General features: G+C 46.7%; 1 protein-coding gene across 1 annotated transcript in view; it reads right to left on the bottom strand.

The window, feature by feature from the left end:
- Positions 1-3,985: 3,985 nt before the first annotated feature.
- Positions 3,986-26,741, bottom strand: part of CHIT1 (chitinase 1) — a 52,823-nt gene continuing 30,067 nt past the window's right edge. The window contains exons 4-14 of the mRNA XM_081299990.1: positions 16,463-16,616; positions 15,806-15,835; positions 12,343-12,544; positions 11,727-11,783; positions 10,074-10,239; positions 9,739-9,863; positions 8,915-9,038; positions 6,772-6,957; positions 6,344-6,451; positions 5,089-5,215; positions 3,986-4,513 (exon numbers count right to left, since the gene is read on the bottom strand). Coding sequence (XP_081156116.1) covers positions 4,269-4,513; positions 5,089-5,215; positions 6,344-6,451; positions 6,772-6,957; positions 8,915-9,038; positions 9,739-9,863; positions 10,074-10,239; positions 11,727-11,783; positions 12,343-12,544; positions 15,806-15,835; positions 16,463-16,487 — 1,395 coding nt within the window. The 5' untranslated portion in view covers positions 16,488-16,616 and the 3' untranslated portion in view covers positions 3,986-4,268. The remainder of the gene's footprint in view (positions 4,514-5,088; positions 5,216-6,343; positions 6,452-6,771; positions 6,958-8,914; positions 9,039-9,738; positions 9,864-10,073; positions 10,240-11,726; positions 11,784-12,342; positions 12,545-15,805; positions 15,836-16,462; positions 16,617-26,741) is intronic.

Genomic DNA, 26,741 nt, shown 5'->3' with positions numbered 1-26,741 from the left:
ATTCAAGCAGCCTTTGTGCCTGTCTTCAAAGGTCACACTAGATCGCATCACCTTATTTATATGTTCAAGTGTGGTGGGTGGTAAGGGAAAGTCTTGTTTAAATAGTGGTATTTGCTTGTGGCTGGGGCCCAAGCTTAATAAAGGGGAGTAAGAACCCCACACCAGCTAGAAGCAAAGGGGCGCCCTATATGTAGAGAATTTAAATTATCCTCATGAGCCTGCAGCTCCAGAGTGTTCGTGAGGAAGCCCCCTCCCCCTCCCTCGGGGCCACCTCCCTGACCTTTGGTGATGCCAGGACTGGAGTGCCCCACCAGCACTGGAACCATGGTGAGGCTGGATTCATCTGTGCCATCTATTGTGGCCCAGCATAGCTCCTGGAACATGGCATATGCTCAGGAAATGCTTACTGGTTTAAGCATTATTAAATTTCATGGCCAAACTATGAAATTAGATGTTATAGAGAACAAGACCTGTGGCATAGGAGGGTGCAAAGTCGGGGGGAGAGTAATGGAGACCATGGGGGGCCTGCAGCCCTGCTCCACTGCTGGCTTGGTTTCGGCGTGTTTGATCCCACAGGACTGACGTCAAGGACTTGTTAATGTGCACACTGAGGCGTGGCCAGGCCCAGCAGAAATACACAATATACATGGTCTGAGGAGATAAACAAAATGAACACAACCTTAACTCAGCGAGGAAAAGCCTGCAGTGTTCTGGAAGGGGCTCTGGGCATGGGTCTCATCCACACCAGCCTCTCAATCCTGCTTTGCCAGATATTGCCCATTTAACTGGAGGGAAATGAGATCATGATACTTACTTTGGAGGGACTCAGAGGATTAAATCACATGGGTTCACTCATTGACCACCCACTCAGCAAATATTTATTGCATGCCAAATGATGCTAGTATGGTCCCTGGTCATGCAAGAAATGTTAATTTCCTAATGACTGGACATTAACATTAAGAGGGCAAATGATATTCAATAGAAAGGCTTGGGAAAGTAGTAATCTTCTCACAAAATGAGATAAGTACTTAAGTCTGGAAATTCTCTACCCTGGAGACAGAACCAATTTCTGCACCTGAGGACAGAAGAAGAAGAAAATCAGAAAGGGTAATGGTTCCATTTTTATTGAGTCTCAAATGAGTCACGGAAAGGAAAAAAACCAACTAAGATGTTGTCCTTGCCCTTAGGAGCTTGAAACTAGGGGGAAGATTGTAGCCTGCACCCAGATAACTGCAGAAGCAAGTAGACTGGCCCAGTGCTGCAGGTGAAGAAGCCGTTGAAGTCCAGGGCATGTGGGGACGTGTCCTGTAGGAGGCAACCCGTGAGCTGATTTTTTGAAGGGACTAGAAGAAGTCTGGTGTGGAAAAGAAGAACAGGAAAGGCAGATGCTCAAGCAAGGCATGGGACCCGCTGGGACACGCCCACCACCCAGGATATGGCTACAATGCATGGTGGTTTCCAGGCAGCAGCCTGGAGCAGGTAAGGAGTGGACCATGCAGAGCCCTGGGCACCAGAGCAGAGCAGTCACCAAAAGCTGACTCTGAAGATGAGGTCACACTGGCCAAGAGCAGTGACCTAGGAACCCTGACCTCAGTTGCTATTACTAAAAGGCTACTGATCAGGAGGGAATCAAGGTGACTGTTGACCTGAGGGACTGGGGACAGATATGCTCTGGGAGACATGCATGGAGCTATGGTCACAGGCACTGGACTGCAGGAGGGACCCCCATTGAGGGTGCTTTCAAGGCACAGTGTGCCACGGTTCCCCCCCCCCTTTTTCACTTTTTACCTGTTTACTGTGGGTGTCCCCCCTCTATAGCATGGCAGCCCCAGGAAAGCAGAGCCGCTGACTCTTGTCCAGCTGTGTCCACCAAACATCAGGCTGGCATGTCACAGACACTTGGTCTGTGCTGAGGGGACTGAACTAGAGCAGGAAGACCCAGAGAACTCTTGGGGCCCAGAGGCCATGTTGGAGGCAGAAGGGATGCAGTCTAGCACAGATGGCTTTGGGGGCACAGTCATTGTTCCTATCTCAGGAGGATTCATTCAAGAAATGAGGTGGGCCTGAGCTAACAGGGTGACAGCAGTAACTGGGGGTTCCACATTAGGAGTCAGAGTGGCTGAGCTCCGTGCTGATAGCTGGGGCACCAGGGGACCACATTGGGGTGGGGATGACAGGAGACGTAGGAACTTTATTCTTTGGGTGGGGGGAAGCCGTTGGTAGTTTTTAAGCAAGGAAAATGACAGGACTGAGTCAGCTGGTTGCAGTGTGCAGGCTGGACGGGAGGAGGCAGGAGATAAGTACTTAAGTCAGGAAGTGGAGACTCCAGGGAGAAGCCACATCTAGAAGAAAGGTGACCAGCTGAGGACTGTGAGTTTGGGGAGGCGCAGGGGCTGTGGACAAGACTTCCTGAAGATAAAACTGGAGCAGATGCAAGAGTCAGTATTCAGAGGGACTTTGGCTAACTGGACAATTGTAGAGGCCTCATTCTGCTAGACTATGCTAGAATCTTGACTTATCCAGCTCATAGAAGGCAAGGAAAGGGCCAAAAGGCAAAGAGGGAGTGCTGGCCACCCGTCAGGCTTACAGTACTCCTTCAGTCCTCACGGCCACCCTGGGAGGAGGACGGCCCCATCTGACAGTAGTGGATTTCTCTGCCTAGAGCCACAGGGCTCCATCAGCCAGAAGTCTCCCCTGTGCCCCCTGGGCTCAGGCACTCCCCATAAAGAAACCCTCCCCTGGACTTTACAGGGAAAAGCTGGAGAGCTCTTACTGGGATATAGATGTGATCTGTTCCCTTCTGGTTGAGAATGCAGAGGATGGAAATGGGTTAAAAAGACTGCTCTGGCCAGCAGAAGAGCAGGGCAGAGGAGTGGAGAAGGTCTTGTCAGGGCCATCTAGTGCTGAGTGCACTCAAGGGAGGGACCTGGTCACTTCCCTATCTCAGCTGTGCACCTGTGCCTCACCCCAAAACCAGCTTTGAGAGTGACAGGCTGGACTATTAGGTTATGTGCAATTTTTCTTCAAATAGAACTACCAAGGTACAACCCAAAGCTACAAGGGGTATTTAGATTACTCTTTATTCAGCAATGCTGTGTTCGCATGCTCTTCTGGCCTGTCTTGGCCCCTTTGAGGCCTCTGTTCTGGACTCAGAGCAGGTTAGAATCAATCTACAGTTAAACACCTACAGTTAAATACCTACACGGTAAGGAAAATAATTACTCCGGTGTCATCTAACGAATGGGAGCAGTAGGTGAGATGAGACATGTGAAGGGCCCCCCACAGGCTTCATTTCAAAGCCAGCACTTGGTCCTGGGAGTCAATTCGTCCTCTAATGCCAAGCGACTGCAAGCAGAGCACCTAAGCTGCAAAACGCTCTTCTCTGCTGCCATCTAGTGTTTATCTTGGGAATAACACCCTAGTGGAGGTCAGCAGAAAAACTGCCTTTCTCCAAAGACTTATGAGCCCGGTTTAATGTACATATGTATATTTCCTGACTTTTTGTTCTCATAAATTAAAATGTTTCTGTAGGACGGCCAAGCCATATTAGTTGTATTCCCAGTTTTGAACCAAACTGTGATTAAATTCATCTTTCCTTTTTATATTTTTCTCTCTCATTTTTTTTAAGATTTTTTTTTAAGAGAGTGAGAGAGGAGGGAGAGAGAGAGAGAGAGAATTTTTAATATTTATTTTTTAATTATTGGCAGACACAACATCTTTGTTGGTATGTGGTGCTGAGGATCGAACCCGGGCCGCACGCATGCCAGGCGAGCGCGCTACCGCTTGAGCCACATCCCCAGCCCTCTCTCTCATTTCTGATGTAGGTAGGTGACCGAATCCAGTTAGTTGAGACCCCAGCAGCCTCTGGCCTAGGCTCCAGTAACAGGGTAACTGAAGGTGGGTTCATGGAGGTGAGACCTGATATATAGGAGTTCACACATCCTAAACGGACTCCCTTCCCACTTTGTTCTGACCTGTGCTTGCCTTATGCCACCCTCCCTACTGGCCTTCCCAGGGCAGTTTTTGAATCAACAGTGGGCTTTAAGAGCCACTTTGAGTCACCACATCTGGGGAGAGAGGGATGCAAATTAGATATTTATTTTTCAAGTAAAAGACGCAATCCAGAAGTCACAGGGAAAAGAAAAGGCAGTCAGCAGGAAGCCTGGTTATGGAAAGACCACAGGGAGGCCCTAAGAAAGACAGCGAGGCAGGCTGAGACGTGATCCCGGGCCCCAGCTTTGGCATGGCATTGGAAAGGTCCTAGGGACTCATTTCCAGGTGCAGCATTTGCAGGAGGCACTGAACACCAGGCCTTGGGGGCAGCTTTGCTGGAACAGCCAACCCTCTGCACAACTGTAGTAGCTGGACGGATTCTGAGGGTTGGGGTAGAGCCCGTTGGGTTTGCCCTGGCAGAAGTTGTCTTTTCCAGGGCTGGGGCTCTGCTCAGGTTCAGAGGGATGACCTGATGCAGGAACTCCAGGTTCTAGGGACCTTGGAGACACATATGGAAGACCTGGGAAGAAGACAATGAAACTCAGTTAAGGTTCAGTCAAAAAATCTCAAACCCAGAGGCGGAGCACACAGGCAGCCGCTATAGGAACCCAACACCCCACACCCCACGGGTGGAGCACAGCTGCACCTTGAGCTGGGCACAGCTCAACAGACCACACCTGGGCTGCACATGTAATGGCACTCAACGGCCATATACCACTGCAAAGGCCAACTGTATACTGACAAGGGGTTCTGGGGGTCCCACACAGCAGCTGGGCACAGACTTTCCTCTTGACAAAAGAAGAACAAGGGCCCTCTGAGGGCCTGTGGAGGGAAGCCCCATCACAACACCCTGCCAGGAGTTGCCACAGCAAGGAAGAGGAAGAGGAAGAGGAAGAGGAAGAGGAAGAGGAAGAGGAGAGAGAGTGCAAAAAGAAAATCCTTCCAACTGTCTCCTCAGCTCCAGGGTTGCATGAACTATGCAAAATCACAATGTTGGGGCCCAGTCATTTTCTCAGAAGGGCCCAGCCCCTGTGGTTTGAGATGCGAGGGTTTGTAACTCTGAATCCCCCCTCTGTCCCCCGGCCCCTTACTCACTCAGCTCCCGCCTCAGGGTCTGGATGAGGGGGTATTGGCCCTGGTTGCAGAAGGAGCCCGCGAAGTCATCCAAGTCCAGGGTCCAGACCATGGCCCCGCCCAGTCCCTTCTGCTTCAGATAGCTGACCTATGTCCGGGAAGATGGGAGTGCAGGAGCCAGCCAGGCCAGCCCCAGAGCCCAGGGCCTTTGGTGCCCAGGACCCTCAGTCCTATGGGCAGTGGGGGTTTCTGGAGATGGCCCTGGGGTGATGGCCTGGTTAGCTGAGACCTGACCCTGTTGGGCACAAGCATGGCCTGGGAGGGCCTGGGGGCAGGGGTGAGGAGTGGTGATGGTGGGTGGCCCTGCCTCAACATCCTGGTCATTTCGGGCTGAGCTCCTGGTTGTGATGTGTTCAGGTACCATAGAAAACGCTTAAGCTTCCCGAAAAGTCTGCATGGAGTTTTCTTCCCAGTTCATACCTTTGCCCTCCCTGAGGTTCCTGAAGGAGCATAGGATGGCTCTTCTCTCTAGAAGAGAGGGCTTTCCTATCCCCTCACCCTGCCAGGGGGGACAGGGTGCTCACCCCTGGAGTGTGGTTGGGGGCTGGTCTGAACACTTGCTGGCCCCAACTCACTCTCCAGCCACCTCCCCTCCTGTCTCAGCCATGTCCCACAAGAATGCCTACCTTGTATATTTCAGGACTTGTCTCCCAGCACCTGCTACCACATCCCTTCTGCCATCTGTGACCCACTCCCTCCTGGAATCTCCCAGAATACTTTGTCTGTCTATACTTCTAGAAGAATTTGCTACTGTCAACTCTACATCATAATTGACGTGGGATTTGCGGACAAGCAGTGTCCTCTTCAGTAGCTGGAGAGAGGCCTGGAAACATGTTGGGCAGGAGGAAGGGGTCCTATAGGTAAACCAAGGCCCATGATTTGAACATGCTCCAAATGTTTCCTTGGGCTGAATAAAATCATAGGCCTCATTATGCATATATCTCCTCTTCATGTGTCTGCAGAATTTGCTTGTATTTAATAAAATACAAATCCATTTAAGATAGTTGATCCATGTAAGGTGATTTGTTCATTGTGTCTTTTCTTAATCAATAGGTGGTCAAGGTACAAAATGCTATCCCATGGGGATTTGTGAAATGTTGGGACACTGACAAGGAGATTCGTCCTTGAAGAGGTTCTGGATGTTGTCATATGATGTTATTGACAGGCCTTGGGGTCTGCCCGGGACATCCCCCCTCCCAGCAGGGCTGGGCCTCACCTTGGCTTTGAAACTCTCCACATCATCAAAACCCACCCACTGGTTGTCCTGGAAGACGTAGGGCACCTTCTGGTCCTCGATTCTATGCACCCCCTTCCAGGAGCACACCTGCGGGAACAGAAGGCTGTGCTGGGAAGGAGGAGGGAGACCTGGCAGGTGCCTGCCCTTCCCTCCAAGAAGGAGGCCAGAGATTGGAAAACTCCTGTCAGAGGAAGTCTGGAGAACATAGGAGCTTCTAGAAAGCATGAATTTAATCTTTTAGCACTTGGACTTAAGGATAAATCAAAGATGGTGGGGATGGGATAGAATTCACCAGGCCAGAATTCTCTGTGCCTGCGTCCTTACTCAAACTGTGGGGGAAGCAGCCCTCTAGTTCCCAGGCATGCCCCTCCCCCACAAATTCTCAGGGTAGTTATGAGTTTTCCTACCTCATAGTAAGCCCGAATCCCTCCTTCCTTAGTGAAGGGGCCGGGAGCGCCAGGCCCTGTGGCTGGGGCTCCCACTCCAGTGTCTGACGAGGAGGCCAGGGTGAAGGATCGTCCATAGGTGGGCATGCCAAGAATCAGTTTGTTGGCGGGGGTCCCCTTCTGCAGCCACAGTTGTACAGCAGCATCCTGGTGGTGGAGAAGGAGGAGCCCATTAATCTCCTCTGCCTCTGGTCTGGTTCTTGTCTAGGAATGTGGGTCCCAGAGAGGGCCAGGAGGCAGGGACTCCTCAGCTGGAGATCCCAGGGTCTATAGCAGTGTTCCAAACCTGACCATCTACTTCAGATCTTGTCTCAGGCCCTCGGCCCCGTGAAAGAAGCTGGGTGGCAGGAGAGCCAAAGAGCACGGCTCTGGAGCCAGACAACACTCACGTCAATACTGATTGATGGCCCACTGTGGGCCGGGCTCTGTTCTAGATGCTTGGGGTATGTCAGTGAACAAAGAAGGCAGAGACCCCTCCCTGCCTTCCCCAGCAATTTATTTAAATAGAAATAATAAAAACAGCCATCTCTAAGGGCACTGTGTGAATTAAAGGGTATAACACAGGGGCAAGGTCAAGGACAGAGCAGGACAGGGGAGCCAGCACGGGTCGTCATTATTACTGTAGCTGTGAGTTCCACCTGAGCGCAAGAGCAGGGAACTGGGGCTATTTACTTATCTTTGCCTCCCCGGGGCCAAGGACAATGGCTGGCACTTGGATGTCCAAATAGATCAATGGTGTAGGCAGCCTCCTCACTCACCTCTGAACAAGACTGCCCCTCGATCATGAATTACTAGATGTCAGACCCTGGGCCTGTGACAGGAGCAGGTTCCAGATGGAAGCACACTGGGTAAATGACTGGTGAAGAGTGTTTCCTTACAGCTCACGTTCCCAAAGAAGCTTCTCTAGGTGACTCAGGTCTCATTACTTGCACCCTCAGCCCTTAGGAAATGGGGCAGTTTCACTGTATCGATCCTTCCTTACTCCCTCCCTCCCTCCCATCCTTCCTTTCTTCCTTCCCATACTGGGGATTGAACCCAGGGGTGCTTAACCACTGAATCACATCCCCAGCCCTTTTTTATGTTTTATTTTGAGACAGGATCTCGCTAAGTTGCTAAGGCTGGCTTCAAACTCGCGATCCTCCTGACTCAGCCTCCGGAGCCTCTGGGATTCTAGGTGTGCACTTCTTTTTATTGGTTTACATAGTATATCTTTGACAGACCCTGCTAAAGCAGATTGTACTTTGGCACAAGTTTGGAAACATCACCTCTCTGACCAGAAGCAATCCCCAGATGTGCAGTGTGGTGCATAGAAGGAAGAAAAGGGCCTCTCGACCTGCCTCCATACAGGGCATGCAACCTAGAGAACACCGTACCAGTGGAGTTGCCTGTGTGTGTCTCCTCATCACACTGGGGGTGTCTTAGAGGGACAGCTTCCTCCAAAACTCACATGGTTTCCCAGATGGGACAAGACTCAGGGTCAGGCCCAGGGTCAAACCTAAACACCTGACTCACCAGCCCACAGAGGGAGCTTCATGATAGAGCCATAGGCAAAAATGTCCCGCTCCATCTGAGAAGCAGAGGTGTGGGCTCCCCAAAAGTAAATGGCATTTTGAGGCTTTTGTGGTCCTGTGTGTTTTAAGAAAGAGAAATAATATGACTACTCTTGACTTTTAGGATACAGAATGGGGCCCAGAGCAGTGGTGTACGCCTGCAATCCCAGCTACCAGGAAAGCTGAAAGGCAGGGGGATTGCACACTGGAGGCTATCCTGGGCAATTTAGTGGGATCCTGTCTCAAAATAACAATTAAAAAGGGCTAGGGGTGTACTCAGTGGCAGAGAGCCCTGAGTTCAATCCCCAGCATAAGAAAAAATAAAAAAGCAAGCCTACTACCCACCATGAGGCTGCACAGAAGGGAGGTTTCCTCTTGGCAGTGGCAGAGAACATGAAAATAAAAACAAAAAGCAAGCAAACAAGCAATCCTGATTTCTTGGCACTCTGCTTGGTTTTCCTGTTTTAATTTTCCACCAGGACCTTGAGGTTCAAAGGTCACTGGACCGGGCCTGTCCCACAGGGAAGTCCTGCCTCACCTCTCTGGCCACTTACCACGTTGAATGTGGCGGCTGCACCGCTCTCTCCCTGCCTCTTGAAGAGAGGGCTGTTGTGCCCTGTGACCTTCTCCCAAGAACCATGGAAGTCGTAAGCCATGAGGTTGATGAAATCCAAGTTCCTGCAGGAGGTGTGGGAACAGGCACGGGGGTGAGATAGACATCAGGGTGGGTCCCTCTCTCCTTCTCCTCCCATAGCCAATGACCTGGGGTGGGACCTGTGGTCAGAGGTGGGGGTGGCAGCTCCCCCAGCTCTGTAGATAGCACTCCCCAACCATTCCCCCTAGCCCCTGGGGCCATTTTTGTTCTAACTGTGAGGCTGGAGTCTTGGCAACTTCTCCTTCCTCCCCTCAGCACCCTCAGGCCCTCCCTATTCCACGCTGGAAAATTGATGCCGTTTTGATATCTTGGAGGGGAGTCTAGCTCGGTGTCTCTCAAACTTTAATGCATATTAAAATCCCAGGAATCTCACTAAAATGCAGATGCTTGCTCAGCAGGGGTGGGCCTGAGAACCCACATTTCTAACAGGCTCCCAGGGGTTGTGGGGGCTGTGGGCCCCACAGAGGAGCCAGGAGCCAGATGCTCATTCTTTTGAATTTGCTTAAAGGCATCATTCTCTGCTCCCCCGCCCCCAGGGGCATTTTTACTTTCAGACTGAGGTCCCCAGGAAGAAAGCACAGATCTCAATAGAAGGACCTAGAATAGTGGAATAGCAGACCCAGATAGTAAAGCCTTCCAGAATACCTCGTGTGTCCCAAAGCCATATCTTCCTTGCAGAGGAAGATATGGACCCCTGTATCCAGTAACCTGCCTGAGACTCACCGAGTGATTTTGTCCACCTCGTAGCCAGCATCCACAATGCCTTGCCCTGTCGGGACGGCTGCGCTCAAAAGGAGTCGTTCCATCCCTGAAGTCGAGGCTTCCTGCTGGAAGGCCTTGGCCAAGTCCTGCAGGTACAGCTCAGAGTAAGCCCAGCAGGCCCTGAGGGCCCTTGTGGGTGTTCACTCCTGGGAGTCTGAAAACTGACCCCAGGGCCGATCTGAGCTCTGCAAATACATGAAGCATCGGACCCTGAAGCCAGAGCAGCACTCAAGGGCTGGAGGACCACCTCTCTGCATCCCCTGACAGGCTGGGTGACCCTTGCCCACCAGCCATACCTGGACCAGGGCTGTGAAGCGTTCCTTGTCCACAGCAGGGCTCCCCCGGCTTCCTGGGTACTCCCAGTCAAGGTCAAGGCCATCAAAGCCATATGTGCGCAGAAACTTGATAGCTGAGTCCACAAAGGTCTGTCGATTGCTAGCTGTGGCCACCATGTCTGTGAACCTGTGAGGTGATGGTGGAGGTGTGGGCCAAACAGGAGATCACCATCTCCCTCAGGTGAAACCACTCAGGATGCTGATGCTTTGGTACCTAAAGCCAGGAGGGGGTCTGGGAAGGCTGCTTCAGGGGCCACGGGGAGCTCTGCTGGGGGGTTATAGGCGTGGTTAAGGGAAAGGGACAATGAAGTGCTTCCTACCCCCACACTGGTGTGTCACTAGGGCACACAGATGTTACTATACACTAGAGCTCATGAAGACGAGGCATGCTGAGATGCGGAGGAGGGGAGAAGTGCAGCCAGGTGAGCCAAGTTCCCTGGCGGGTTAACCTGGTCACCTTTCTTCTAACCAACAGGCATTTGTAGAGTGCTTCGTGCTGTGACTATGACAGTCCAGAGCTCTTTGAAACCCCCAGGCCGCCCCAGGAACCCTTTCTCCACATCTTCCTTCCTCAGCAGCCCCTTAAGGAATCCATGAACTTCATGAGGGTCTTAAAGTTCCTTGTAACTGATCCTTTTCAAATTTACTTTTATTAATTTGGCATTTAGCTTAATTAATAGAATGTTTTAGGTGGGGTCCACATGCCTGGAGACGCTGGATTGAAAACCCCTGTGTGTAGGCCAGGTGTGGTGGCGTACGCCTGTAATCCCAGCAGCTTGGGAGGCTGAGGCATGAGGATCTCAAGTTCAAACCCAGCCTAAGGAACTTAGTGAGGCCCTAAGCAACTTAGGGAAATCCTGTCTCTAATAAAATATTTAAAAAGGGCTGGGGATGTGGCTCAGTGGTTAAGGGCCTCTGGGTTCAATCCCTAGTACAAAAAAAAAAAAAAAGGCTGGGGGGAGGAGAAAAGAAAACCCCATGTGTCAATGAAAACTCTCAGTATTAGCATTACCTGGGGAAGATGGCTTGTAACATTCATCTTATTCTCAAGAGGGTTCATGATCCAAAAAAGCTTTAGGAAGACCGTTTACAGCTTTGGGAACCCCAAATTCTGAATTTTCTAGGAAAAAGTCTAGTTCCGAATATTGTCTTCTATTATCTTCATAGATTTTCAAAATTTTCCCAGAAATGCCAATCATTTGGCATGCAAGTCCCATCTCATGGACTGCCTTTGATATCTAGAGGTGGGATAAGCTATCCCACATCAGAGCTCAGAAATACACACTCTGCACACTGTCTGGGGTCAGCTGGCATCCTCTCTCCCCATTTCAGGGAAGGAAAGACTGAGGCCTGGAAAGGTCAGAACCCTCCTGGCTGTCTTAGAGTCTATGCTTCTGGCAAGACTGGGTGGATGACAACCTGTAGCTAAGCCCGGTCTGCTGCCCTACCAATGGGGCACCAAGAACTCAGAAGGAGAGTCGATTCCTATAAGCTCAACCCCCTCACCATGGACACACTTTGGCCTGGCCTGACTCCCTGATCAGTGCTCTCTTGGCCAATGCACCAGGTCCCCCTACAGAGGCTCTCCCACACGGGTGCCCACAGTCCACTCACTTCTGAGTGCCAAAGTTCCAGCCCCCGATGGCTAGCAGAGTCTTGAGCTTGGGATTTCTGAAAAGACAAGAGATAAGTGAAAATCTGCCCCACCACCACCCCAGCTTTCAGGGCTTCCTGGTGGGGACAATGGGGTGGGGACGGACCGGGAGGGGAGAAGGGTTGCATAAGTCCCTATGCACAGAGGCTGTACTGTGGGAAAGCTGTGGGTGGCAGAGACAGACATTATTTGTGACTTGAAGAACCTCCTATCTAACTGGGGAGACACTAGGAATTCAGGAAACAAGTGATCAGAGGTCCTCAGAGCAGCTTTGTAAAGTGAACTTGGATTGAAGGACCCATTGATTTCGGGGCATTCCCCAGAAGCAGGAAATGCCTGGGAGAGGGAAGCTGTTTCTCAATCCAGCTCCTACTTGGATCCAAGCTGGAAGGGGCCTTTAGGGTTCCCTAAGGCCCCCCTGCCTCTTCCATATAAGTTCAGGAAAGTCCAAAGAGGTGATGTGACTTGCCCAAAGCCACACAGTAGTTCTATGGCAGTGATGGGGGAGGTTGGTGACTCTGAGAGGAGGTATCTGCCCTCCTCACCACCCATCACCCCTCTTCCCCGGTGGCTCACATCTTCTTCAGGCCATTGAACTCCTGGTAGAGAGTCTTGTCATTCCACTCTATGGAGCTGAGCTGGTGGCTGCTCATGCCAGCGAAGGCATAGATGAGGTGGGTGCACAGGTTGGGGTCCACATTCCTGGGCAAGAAATGAGCCGCCCCCTCTCGGTACTGGGCCCAGTTTGTGAAGTAGCATACCAGCTTTTCAGCAGAGCCTGAGCAGTTGGGGCAAAGGCAAGAAATGACTGTCAGAAGGGCCTGTGAGAACAGGAGCTCCCACCCGGGAGCAAACAGTGTTCTTGCCTATCACACGCCCAGAGTGAGGGTCCTGGCAGAGACGTGCCTGCTTTTGCTTGGGCAGCGCCTCACAGTTAGGAAGGCATTTTCAGAGGTCAGTTTCTGGCCCTCAGGACACCTGAGTGGACAGGACCATGGCCACCATTGTCATCTCACTGTGTGGAAGCTGAGACTCCTGAACTCAGACTCATCCCAGTCTAAGCATCTAAGAGGACACAGTGACTGGTCAGACCCAAGTCTCCTGACCCCTGACATCCCTGAAAGTCCCTAGGCTCAGAGCCCAAGTCCCCAGGGCTGGGGACTGGTGGGCAGGCTTCCTTACCCCTATTTACACTCTCCCCTCCAGGGCCTGAAATGTTACAGAAGGTAGCCCCAGGCAGTCCCGATGTCCAGCCCACAGGGAATTAAACAGGGCATGTTGATCTGCCCAAGGGAGGGAGGCAGAATTCACCAAACACAGTTTGGAATATTGCAGAGTGTTGGTTAAAATGCAAATACATGAAGTAGCAGAGAGAAAGCCCCAGTTCCAGGCCAGGGTTTATTTATTTATTTTTTTAATGTTGCATTAAAGCTATTTGCATTTACTTATGTCCCTGGTAGAGAATCTAAATTTATAAACATCATTGTGAAAGTACTAATGACTTATTTTATCTAAGAAAAGATAGTTTTTCCTCCCTGGCATCCCGTAGAATGGGGGATGTGGGAAGGCTTTGCAGGGGAGTCTGTGATCCCAGTGAGGTCTCGTGGGGATGGCCACCTCAGAGGCCAGCCCTATGCTGGATGGGCCAGGACATCAGAAAGCAAGAGTGCTGCTGGGCATGGTGGCACATGCTTGTGATCCCAGCAGCTCAGGAGGCTGAGGCAGGAGGATTGCAAGTTTGAGGCCAGCCTTTTTTCTCGGGGCTGGGGTTGTGGCTCAGTGGTAGAGCGCTTGCCTAGCACTTGCGAGGTCCTGGGTTTGATCCTCAGCACCACATAAGAATAAATAAAGATACTGTGTGTTCATCTACAACTAAATAAATGTTTAAAAAAAAGAAAAGAAAGAAAACTTTTCTCAAAATAATAAAAAAAAAAAAAGGACTAGGGGTAGAGTTCAGTGGTAAAGTGGCTCTGGGCTCAATCCCTAGATATTAAAAAAGAAGAAAAAAGGAAAGGAGAAGGAGAGGTGGAGAGGGAGGGGAGGGGGAAGGGAGAGAGAGAGATGGAGGGGGAGGGGGAGGAAAGGATAGAGGAGGGAAGGGGTGCCTGTCTTCATTCCTGCATCTGCCAATGGGCATCTCTTCTTGGGGTTCAGGCCCCTCTGAAATGACTCTGAGGTCCCTTCCTGTCCTGAGCTCCAGGATATATGGTTTGTATGGAGGACATTTTGTGTCAGGGACTTGATGGAATGGTGAGTTTGAACAGGAAGGAGCACATTGGCCATGTTTAGACACAGGAATTTCCCTTGTCCCTCTCAGCTTGCCCTCCAGTCCCCCGGGGCCTGTGAGAGGGTGGAGTACAAGGTGACTATGAGAGAAAGCTCAGGCCTCAACTGGATCCCTGGGAGCAGAAGGTCTGACCCGACCCTGGACACAGGATGGCTCTGGAAGAGGAGGAAGAGGAGCTGGGGTGGTCCCTGGCCTGACACAGGTCACCCAGGAATGGAGCTTGGTGACAGAGTGGGCGTGTAGCTTACAATGATCTAGAAAGAGGATTGGTGAATTCCCCCAAGCAAAAGGAAGAAGGAAGGGATTGACCCAGAGAGCACGTCCCGGGAGCAACGAGGAGGGAGCCGGGGATGCTGTCAGCCCATCCTGCTCTCCTACAGCGAATGCTCTGTGTGGCTTTTTGTAGATAGAAACCGTCAAGTGTGGCAGGTAGGAGCAGGGCCCTGGGATGCCAGCCCTGGGTTGAATCCCAGCTCTGCAGGCCATTGATCATGGAACTTGGCTTCCTTCTGAGATGGTATCCATCGTACCTCACACACAATGTGCCTCATCGGACATCTGTGTGGCCAAGAGTTCACATATGTGAACCCCCAGAAAGCATCCAGTGAGCTCCGTTCAGGATGCTTTGCATTAATTAACTCGAGTCGGGGCTGGGGATGTGGCTCAAGCGGTAGCGCGCTCGCCTGGCATGCGTGAGGCCCGGGTTCGATCCTCAGCACCACATACACACAAAGATGTTGTGTCCGCTGAGAACTAAAAAATAAATATTAAAAAAAAATTCTCTCTCTCTCTCTCCCCTCTCTCACTCTCTCTTTGAAAAAAAAAAATTAACTCGAGTCTACACAAAGTCCTACTTTTTTTTTTTTTTTTGGTACCAGGGATTGAACTCAGGGGCACTCAACCACGGAGCCACATCCCCAACCCTATTTTGTATTTTATTTAGAGACAGGGTCTCACTGAGTTTCTTAAAGCCTTGCTAAATTGCTAAGGCTGCCTTTGAACTCGAGATCCTCCTGCCTCAGCCTCCGGAGCCAACAGCCAACAGGCATGCGCCACCACACCCGGCCACAAAGTCCTGCTATTTTTGTTATGGTGCAGGAAAGCCCAAGAGCAGCTCAGACTCCAACTGTTTGAGAGGTCTCCAGCATTCCTACCTCCCCATACTTGTTATTTCTGTGGCCCCTGCTGGTCCCCTCCTGTAAGACCAAGAGGGAAAATGTGCATCTGATGTCACCAGCAGCTTAAGGGGAACAGTCTCAGGATGGGGGTCTGGGGCCAGATTCCTGGGCTACCGATGCGCAGGGAGTGGGTGGGATGGGAAGGAGACCTGGGAGTGTGAGTTGCTAAAAATTCCTCTTCTTTTCTGTGACATAGGAGTCCCCTTCTGCCTCTCCCAAACTCCAGAGCCATTGACAAACACAGGAGCAAGTGTGTCATTCTTGCTGAACTCAGAGGCTGAGGAGGCAGAGTGGCTAAGACGGGGTTCCTCAGCTCCAAGGGCTCAGTGTTGGTGGGGAGGCACTAAACTGATATGGGAGGGCAGGGGTTCAGTTAGTGGGTAAGGAGGGAAGGCCCCTTCTGGGAAAAGGAGCCGCAGGGCTGTCGGGGATAAAGGCTGAGCATTGGAGCACAGTCCCTCTAAACTCTGCCAGGTGCTCTTGGTGTGTGTGTGTAGAGGCTAGGGTGGGGTGCAGCAGAATCCAGGAAGGGACTGAGAGGGCCAACGCCTGGCCTAAGAAAAGTGCCACTTACCCCACTGGGTCATCAGCAGAGCCATCACACCTGGAGCAGAGAGAGAAAGCAGCGGTCACACGGTCATTCTCACTGCCCGACACGCTGGGGGTGGGGGTGGTACAGGTGGTCAGTGGGGCCTGGTTTCACCCAAATAAAGCTTTCTCCTTTCTGAAAAGGCCCACAAGGGCACCGTGTCCATCCTTTCACACAAGCCAGACACCAGGAGGCTAGGAATCGCCCCAGAAGCCAATGGAAGGTTCTTCCTCCAGAGCCTCAGTGGAGGACCATGTGGATTTAAGAAGCTCCTGGGAAAACTGCTGACATGGGTCACATTCAGAAAGAAAGAAGAAAGCCTGTCCTGGGGCAGAAAGAGCCTGGGGGAAGGGCTGGGGGTGGCAGATCCTCTGTCCCTGCAGGCTATGGGGCCTCTGCTAGGTTGAGGATCCATTCCTTGCAACCCAGAGACTCTTGAGCTGAAAGAGAAGCACCCACAGGAAAGGTAATCAAGGCGCTACAAGCCAAGAGGCAGGGGGATGGATGGAATGACCTTCCAAAGTTCTCTGGAGTGCTCCTGCTTCCTGGCAGACAGTAGCAAGGAGTCACAGGCCACGCACACCTCCTGAGGGGTCCATGGCCCCTGAGGTCCAGCCCACTCTCCCTTCCATGGACACGTACCTGCCCAGATCATGGACCACATCATAAAGCTGGCTCAGCCTCAGACCTCTTCGGTGCAAACCAGATTTCTGGGTCTTGCTCTTATCTGACTGCTTCATCCCACACTGGTCAGGAGTGTCGAAAGTCAGGCTCCCGAGGGAGGAGAGAGAGGAGGCTGCGGGTGGTGGCAAGTGGAAAAGTGGGGTGTCAGGTTGCATGGATTGAGCAAACGTGACACAATGGCCTTTAGTAATTTTTGCTCTTTCTGGAACAATCACGGGGTGTAAATTGAACTCTTAATGTTGCCAAATGGGGAGGCAAAGAGGAAAGTAGGAAGTGTTTGTAAACTTCCTGCTGGCTGAGCATGACTCTGATCTTTGTGTGGGTCGATAAGGACCACAAGTGGCACCAAACCTAACGAGTTTTGGAGAGGAGAAATGATTCACAAGCCTGGGTGGCTGGGTTCTAGGAGTTCTTCTGCCTCTCTGCAGCCCTCTCTTGAACTCAGTCTTTCCATCTGAACTCTAGGGGTGGCAGGGTACTATTCCGCTGGAGGCTCTAGGGGACAATCCTTCCTTCCATCTTTCATCTTAGCGTCTGGTGGCTCCTGGCCTGCCACGGCCTGTGGTAGCATCCCTCCAACCCTGTCTGCATGTGGCCCTTCCCTGTGTCCACGTGTATCTTCTTTCTGTTTCTTACAAGGATGCTCTAAACCATGAGGACCTCATCTTGACTTCCTTCCTTTTGTGAAGACCCTTACTCCAAATAAGTCATCTCACATTCTGAGATCCTGGATGGAGGTCTTTTGGGGGACACCGTCCAGCTCATCTCAGGACCTGTGTGAGTGCCTGTTAATCATCCTGTCTGTAGACAGGATCTGTTGAGTGCCTGAACTCCTGGGTCCCCGGAAAAACCCTGCAGCATCTAGAGGAACTGCCCCCACCTAATATGGCGAGAATGAGTGGCCAGAAGGCCAAGTGGGCTGGTCTGGTGGCAGCAGGCTCTGGACTCATGTCCCTGGGTGTGAATCCCAGCTCTGCCACTGACTACTCGTGTCCCCTGAGTGAGTTCCTTAATTTCCCCAAGCTCCAGTGTCTTCACCTGTGAAGGGGGCTCCTGGGAGGAGTGCAGTGGAGGCACCACACGGTGTCATTCCTGGTTCCACCCAGGCTGGCACTTCTGACCAGTCTCCTGGGCATCAGAGATCCATCAGATAACCTCTCTGAGGTCCCTGAGAGGGTAGCCTTGGTACCCAGAGAGACTGACCCCGTGTCTCCCTTCTCTGCCAGGCTCAGGGCCTTTGCTTCAGGGCTTCTTCCTGACTCAGTGGGGACCCTGGGAAGAGGCCTGGTCGGGGTGGCCTGCAGTTGGCTATGGTACTTGGGTTCCAGGGGCAGAAGGGGCCGGGTGGATATAGGGAGTGAGGACTGGGAGCTCCTGAGCCCCCAAAACAAGAGGCTGTCTGGAGAGCCTGTGCTGAGAGCCATAGCCAAGTAGGAATGACGCATGGCAATTTCCTTGTCAGCCTACCCAATGTTGTTTAGAGGGAGGACTCTCCATTGTGGAAATGGGCTGGCCTTGGACCCAGGTCATTTGCAGTGACATTGCATGAATGTTTGAGAAAGGTGACCCTGCTCAAAGACCAGGGTGGATCCGGGTTTAGGGCGGTTCCAGGTTTAGGGTGTGGATCCTGCTGGGAATAGGGTGGTTCCAGGTTTAAGGTGGATCCTGCTGGGAATAGGGCGCATCCCGATGCCTCAGGCCCCCCTCCCTTCTTGAGTTCCCGTTGAGTTCTCACGGGATTCAGAGAGTATTTGGGATGCAGAGCCCGGTGGAGGTAAAGATTTTCCCAGAAAGTGCGTGTAGAGTGCTGGTGTATTTTCCCCAGAACGTACATGTAGAGTGCCGGTGAGAGTTCGGGAATAAAGAGTTGCTGTTGGAATCTACAAGTTTTTGTGGTGGCTCGGTTATTTTGTGCCCAGCCAGACTGCGGCAAGCCTGGGAGCCTTCTTATCATGAACCAAACCAAAACAACCAACCAACCAACAAACAAATAAGCAAACATCTGAGAACTTTAAGGAGAAATAAACATATCCACTATTATGGAGACTTTAACATCCCTATCAGTAATTGATAGATACAGTAGGCAGAAAATTAGTAAGAATGTAATTGAACTGAACAGCATCATTAAGCAATTGAATCTAATTGACAATTATGGAATATTTTGTCCAACAAAAGCATAAACCTTATTCTTCTCAAGCTTACGTGGAATATTCACCAAGACAGCACATTCTAAAGCATAAACACCACTACACACACACACACACACACACACACACACACACACATGCACACACCCATGTAGATATATATATTTTCTTTCTTTTTGTTTTGTTTTGTTTGTACCAGGGCTTGAACTCAGGGGCACTTAACCATTGAGCCACATCCCCTGCCCATTATTATTTATTTATTTTGGGGGTATCTGAGACTGAACTCAGGGTCACTTGACCACTGAGCCATATCTCCACTCTATTTTGTATTTTATTTAGAGACAGGGTCTCATTAAGTTGCTCAGGGCCTCTCTAGCTTGCTGAAGCTGGCTTTGAATTTGCAGTCCTCCTGCCTCAGCCTCCTGAAAGGCTGGGATTACAGGTGTGTGCCACCATGCCCAGCCAATTAACATATTTAAAAGTATAACCATCATGTGAAGTATGCTCTTAGACTACAATGGGCTTAACTAGAAATCAATAACAGAAAGATCACTGGAAAATCTACAGATATTTAGAGGTTAAACAGCACACTTGTAAATAACACATGGGTCAGTAAGTCTCAAGAGAAGTGAAAAATATATAAAAGCTATGGAAAAATGAAAGACACAATATATCAAAATTTGTGTGATACTGAGAAAACAGTTCTTAGAGGGAAATTAATAGCATTGAATGTAATTAAAAAAAAAAAAGATCTAAAACCAGTACCCTTAGGCATCTACCTTAGGAAAGAAAGAACAATGTAGGCCTAAAGCAAATAGAAGAAAATAGATAAAAATTATGGCAGAAACCAATGAAATTAAGAAGAGGACATGAGTAAAGTAATGAAATGCAAAATTTGTTTTTATTTTTTTAATTAATTGACTAATTTATTTTTGTGGTGCTGAAGATCAAACCCAGATCTACCATTGAGCTAATCCCCAGCCCCAAAGCTGGTTTTTAGAAAAGATTAACAAAATTGATAAACTCCTAGCCAGGCTAACCAAGAAGAAAGTGACGCTGTTAATTAGATCCAACTCCACGCCCCAGAATTTGGTGCCTTAGATCAAGTGAATCAATGTTTTGAAAGATACAAACTACCAAAATTCACACATGAAGAAATAAATAATACACACAGGCCTATATATATTAAAGTAGTTAAATCAATAATTAATAATGTCCCAAAAAAATCTAGGACAGATGAGTTCCTTGGTGAATTCTACCAATTTTTTCTGAGGACTTTTCAGAGATTGAACCCAGGGGTACTTTACCACTAAGCTACATCCCCAGCCCTTTTAATTTTTTATTTTGAGACATGGTCTTGTTAAGTTGCTGAGGCTGGCCTCAAACTTCCAACCCTCCTGCCTCAACCTCCTGAGTTGATGGGCTTACAGCATATATCACCACACTCAGCTGTGAATCCTACCAAATTTTTAAATAGGAAATGATACTAATTCTCTACAGTTTTTCCAGAAAATAGAAGCAGTATAAATGCTTCCTATTTCATCTTATGAAGTTATCATTGTCCTAATAACAAAATCATATAATAACTTCACAAGAAAAAAAATTACAGACCAATATATCTCATGACCATAGACATAAAACTCTTAAAAATATAGACTCAAATAAAACCCAAGAGTATATAAAAGTAATTACAAGCTACAAAAAAGTGAGATTTATTACAGGTATGCAAGCCTCGCTTGACATCTGAAAATCAATTAGTGTAATCTATAGTATCAACAGACTAAAGGAAAAAAACCATATGATCATATGATCATACAGAAAAAGCATTTGCCAGAATCAAATATGCATTCATTAAAAAAACTCTAAATGAGGTAGTGTTGAAAGAGAACTTCTCAACTTCCTAAAGAACATCTATAAAAAGCCTAAAGTTGTTAGGTGAGGTGGTGCACACCGGTAACTCCAGCAGGTTGGGAGGCTGAGACAGGAGGATTGCAAGTTCAAGGCCAACCTCAGCATTTTAGTGAAGCCCTGAGCAACTTAGTGAGACACGGTCTCAAAATAAAAAATAAAAAGGGCTGGGGATGTGGGTCAATGGTTAAGCACCCCTGGATCCAATCTCCAGTATTCCCCCACCAAAAAAGGCCTGAAGTTAATAAAGTTAACATGTGAATTATAGAAATTAGAAGCTTTTTATCTAATAAGGGGAAACAAGTTGGGGGAAAGCAAGATGTCCTCTCTCACCATTCCTCTTCAATATTGTACTGGATGTCCTAGCTAATGCAATAAGAAAAGAAAAGGAAATACTTATTGACCATTTCCTTGATTGAGAAGGAATAATTACAACTCATGATTGTCTATGTTGAAAATCCCACAGAAACAACTATAATGAAATTGTGGAATTAATAAGCAATTATAACAAAGTTGTAGGATACAAGATTAAAATACAAAAGTCAATTGTTGGGCTGGGGATGTGGCTCAGTGGTAGAGCATCGGCCTGCCTTGAGTGAGGTCCTGGGTTACAGACACAGCTTCACAAAAAAAAGAAAATGTCAATTGTTCTCCAAATGCCAATGATGAACAATTAGAATTTGAAGTTAAAAACACAAGACCAAAGTGCCAACAGGATCCGTGTCATCTAAGGCTACATGCTGCTTCCAGGATGCACCTTATTTTGTGTACTCACTTGGTGTAAGAAATGGAAGGATAAGAAATCGCTTCCTTCAAACTTGAGCCCTTTTATAACGGCGCTAATCCCCTCCCAGAGTTCATGCCTCTTAATACTGGTGCATTGGGGATAAAATTTCTACGTGAATTTTGGAGAGGACACATCATTTGAACTGTAGCAAGAGGTACTGAAGTTAAAAAATATTTAACAATGTGGTTTCTTTCTGTTGCAGGTATTTCATGTTCCTTTTTTTATCGCTCTTGCCTACTTTTGGACTAAGCATTGTTATCATTTTATTTTTTTTCTTTCTATCAGTTTAGAAGTTACATAAGCTTTTATAATTCTGGATCCAGGGGTGCTTAACCACTGACCCACATCCCCATACGAAAGTGAATTGATACTTCTCTCCTTTTTTCAGCAGTGCTTGTGTAATGACTTAATTCATTTTAAGCCTCTTTTAACCCATGAAATTCCTCCATATTTTACATCCTTAAAAGAGTTATTTTGTCACATATACAATGTTAATCTAGATTTACCTATGAATGTAGACTTTTGTTGCTCTAAATCCTTTATCTATCTCTAGCCTGCCATCTGGGATTATTTTCCTTCTGCCTGAAGAATATCCTTTAATATTTTCTTTCATTTTCTCTTTATCTGAAAATGTCTTTATTTTATATTCATCCTAAAAGCAAATTGCCTCCATGTCCCTGTTGAGACATTGCCTATTAGTCTATTTTTTTGCTCCCCTGGATAAATTCAAGATTTTCTCTTTCTTTTTTTATGCTATTTTATTTATATTTCTCATATATATATATATATATATATATATATATATATATATATTTATATTTCATGATATACAGGGAATTTCCTTTCATTTGTGTTTTTTTATCCAGTGCTGGGGATCTAACTCAGGACCTTGCACATACTAGGTAACTGCTCTACCCCTGAGCTATGTCCCCCAATCCTCACTTATCCTTCTTGAGGTTCATTAAATTCTTGAATCTTTGGACTCATCTTCCAACCATTTTAAAAATTTCTCATTCATTATCTCTTCATACATTCTTTTCTTACATTCTCTTTTATTCTCTTTCCTAGTCTGCAATCAAGTGTAGGTTAAATTTTTCCACTTACTATGTTTTCTATTTTTTGTACCCTCTTCTATTCATTTCCATTTCTTGCCCCTCTGTGCTCCATTGTGTGCAATGATCTAATTTTCTCTTGAGCTGTACCTAATCTGCTAAATTATTTCTTGGAATTCTTAAATTCAGGATTCTAGTTTTACAACTTATATTTGGGTATTTTTCAAGTAAGCTTTTTTTCTTTAGATAGTTTCCAGTTCTCTGCAAAATTATCCATCTTGTCTTTTACTTCCTCAAAAATAGTAAGCACAGTTATTTCAAGGTGTGTTCTGATTACTCCAATATCCAAAGCCTTTATGGTTCTGTATCTGCTTTCTGTTATTTCTACTGATTTGCATTCATGTAGCTTTGTCTCAAGTGCCAAGTTCAATTTTATATTGATTTTTCTTTTTCATTGAAATACACTTTATAGAGTATAATGTTTTTTTTTTTTTCAGTGCTGAGTGTCTAACCCAAAATTTCACAGATTCTGGGCAAATTCTTTACCAATGAGCCTCACACTCAGCCCTTCATGTATTCATCTTAAGTGAACAGTTAAATAAGTTTTGATATAGCCCACATCTCTATCAAGTTACAGAAAAATTTTACGACTCCATAAAGTTCCTTTGTACACTTCCTTCTCTTTTAAACTGCAAACTCCCACATCCAAATCACTGATTTTATTTGATCACTTGTGTTTTAGAATCAGATGTAAAGAGTCATAAAGTCTGTGCTCTTGTGTCTCAACACGGTGTTTCTGACACTCATCCACTTCATTGTGTATCAGTAGGTTGTTTCTTCTCATTTCAAGAAATGATTCATTTTATAAATATATCACAGTTTATCTATTCTCCTGTTCATGGACTTGGCTTGTTTCCAGATTGGAGTTTTTATGAATGTAAAGTTTCTGTGAATATTCATGCTTAAATCTCTTCTTGGATATGTTTCCATTTTCTCTGAATAAATATATAGGTGTGAAATTACAGAGTCATTGGTGAGCAGCACATTGAATTTTATAAGAAACTGCCAAGCTTTCCCAAGTAGTTGTTTGTGCCACTTCACACATTTAAGAGCAAAGTCTGAGGTCTCCGTTATGTCAAATGCTTGCCAAGTGATGCTACCAAGTCATTCTAATTTTAGACCTCCCAGTGGGCATGTGGTGGTTTGTCAATGTGGTTGAATTCTTCTTTCTCTGCTTTGTAATGGTGGTGAGCATTTTTCATGTGTTTATTGTCCCCTTGCATATCATTTGTAAAATGCCAGTTCAAGCGTGTCATCCATATAGTCAATGAGTTGCTAATTGAATTGTGGGCATTGTAATGGATTCTAGGTAGAAATCCACCTTTAGATGTATGTGCTGGGAGTGTTTTTTACTGGTCTGTGGTTTTGTTTATTTTTTTTATCATGGTTAAAAAATGATATAAATTTTACCATGTTAAACATTTTATAAGTTCCCTATATTTCTATGAGAGATCTCTAGAATTTTTCTTTTTTTGGATTTATCTTTATTATTTTTCTTTTTTATTGAGACATCATCATATTTGTACATCTTTATGGGATACGGTATGATGATCCAGTACATGTGTACAGTGGATATGGTCAAATCAGGGTACAAGCCCTTCCATCTTCTCCAATGCTAATCATTCCTATGTGTCGTGAACTTTTATACTCTTCTAGTTATTTTGAAATATATCTTTCCATCCCTCCTACCCAGGGCCCTTCCTAGTCTCTAGTGACTATTATTCCACCCCATTCCTCTACGAGATCGACTTTTTGGCTTCCACAAATAAAGGATAACATGTTTTTCTGTGTCTGGCTTATTTCACATAACATAATGGCCTCCATTTCCAACGGGCAGGATTTAATTCTTTTCATGGCTGGATAATATTTCATCATAAAGCTTTTTCTTCTTGCAACACTGAAACTCTATACTCACTAAACACTAATTTCCCCCTCGAAATCTCTCCCAGCTCTTGACAACCATCTTTTCACGTTATGTTTCCGTGATTTTTGACTCAGATACTTCATATTTCATTATCATACAGTATTTGTCCTTCTATGACTGGCTTACCACAGTGTACTTGAGGTGCATTCATGTTGTGGCATGTGACAGGATTTCTTTCTTTCTTTTTTATTTTTTTGGCACTAGGAACTGAACCCAGGTGTGTTTAACCAGGGAGCCACATCCTCAGCCCCTTTGATCTTTTGTTTTGAAACTGGGTCTTGCTAAATTGCTTAGTGCCTTGCTAAATTGCCTTCTCCTTTCTCAGCCTCCCAAGCCGCTGGGATTATAGATGTGTGCCACCACACCCAGCAACACGTGTGATGTTCTTTTTTTATATTTTTTATAAATAGAATTTTTTTTAGTTATACTTGGGCACAATACCTTTATTTTATTTGTTTATTTTTTATGAGGTGCTAAGGATCAAACCCAGTGCCTAGCACATGCTAGGCAAGTGCTCTACCACTGAGCCACAACCCCAGCCCCACCGTGATGTTCTTTTTCAAAGGATGTGTATATATCACATTTTCTTTATCTGTTTGTTTGTTGCTTCCTCCTCTTTTTTTTTTTTTTTTGATGGGGGGTACTGGGAATTGAACTCAGGGGCACTCAACCACTGAGCCACATCCTCAGCCCTATTTTGTATTTTTTATTAGAGACAGGATCTCACTGAGTTGCTTAGTGCCTCGATAAATTGCTGAGGCTGGCTTTGAACTTATGATCCTCCTGCCTCAGCCTCCTGAGCCACTGGTATTACAGGCATGCTCCACCACGCCTGACCTCTTGGTTTTTATGAGTAGTTCTCTGATGATTATGAGTGTGCAAATATCTCTTTGAGTTTTATTTTGGAGGAAGTGAGATTCCTGGATACTATGGTAATTCTATTTTTAATTTTTTGAGAAATATCTGTACTGTTTTCCAAATTGATGCACCATTTTATATTCCTACAAATATAAATATACATGAGGGTTTCAACTTCTCCACCTCTTTGTTATTTTCTGTTAATAGTGGTTGTCCTAAGGCCATCTGTAAAGTGATATATCACTTCCCTTTGTTTATATTCTCTAGATATTTTCTCAGTTATTAACTTTGAAATTATATAAAACACACAAAAGCCTCAAAAAATAAATCTAACAAAAGAACACACTAAAGAAATTGAAGAAGACCTCAGAAGATGGAAAGATCTCCCATGCTCTTAGATAGGCAGAATCAACACTGTCAAAATGGCCAGACTCCTAAAAGCATTATACAGGTTTAATGCAATTCCTATTAAAATCCCAGTGACATTCTTCATAGAGCTAGAAAAAGCAATCATGAAATTCATTCGGAAAAATAAGAGAGCCAGAATAGCCAAAGAAGTCTTTAGCAAGACGAGTGAAGCAGGAGGCATCACAATACCAGATCTTAAACTATACTATAGAGCTACAGTAACAAAAATGGCATGGTATTGGCACCAAAATAGACACATAGACCAATGGTACAGAATAGAATCACCAAGACAAACCCATATAAATACAGTTATTTCATACGAATCTCATACTAGACAGAAGCTCCAAAAACATACATTGGAGAAAAGATAGCCTATTCAACAAATGGTGCTGGGAAAACTGAAAATCCATATGTAGCAAAATGAAATTAAAATTCCATCTCTCACCCTGCACAAAACTCAACTCAAAGTGGATCAGAGACTTAGGCACTAGAACAGAGACCCTGTGCCTAATAGAAGAAAGAGTAGGTCCAAATCTTTTTTTATGTATTTATTTATTTATTTTTAGTTTTAGATGGACACAATATCTTTATTTTATTTTTATGTGGTGCTAAGGATCAAACTCAGTGCCTCATGCATGCTAGGCGAGCACTCTGCCACTGAGCCACAACCCCAGACCCCCAAATCTTAATCGTTTAGGCTTAGGAGCTGACTTCCTTAACAAGACTCCTAAAGTGCAAGAAGTAAAATCAATAATCAATAAATGGGATGGATTAAAACTAAAAAACTTCTTCTCAGCAAAGGAAACAATCAACAATGTGAAGAGAGAGCCTAGAGAATGGGTGCAAATCTTTACCACACGCACCTCAGATAGAGCACTAATCTCCAGGATATAATAAACTCAAAAACTTAACACCACCCAAGTAACTCAATTAATACGTGGGCTAAGGAATTGAACAGACACTTCACAGAAGAAGAGATACAATCAATCAACAAACATATGAAAAAAGGTTCAACATCCTTAGCAATTAGAGAAATGCAAATCAAAGCTACTCTAAGATTTCATCTCACTCCAGTCAGAATGGCAATTATGAG

Source organism: Spermophilus citellus, assembly GCF_964194105.1.
Source record: "Spermophilus citellus genome assembly, chromosome: 6".
Classification (NCBI taxonomy): Eukaryota; Metazoa; Chordata; class Mammalia; order Rodentia; family Sciuridae; genus Spermophilus; species Spermophilus citellus.
This window is presented reverse-complemented; position numbering and strand designations above follow the sequence as displayed.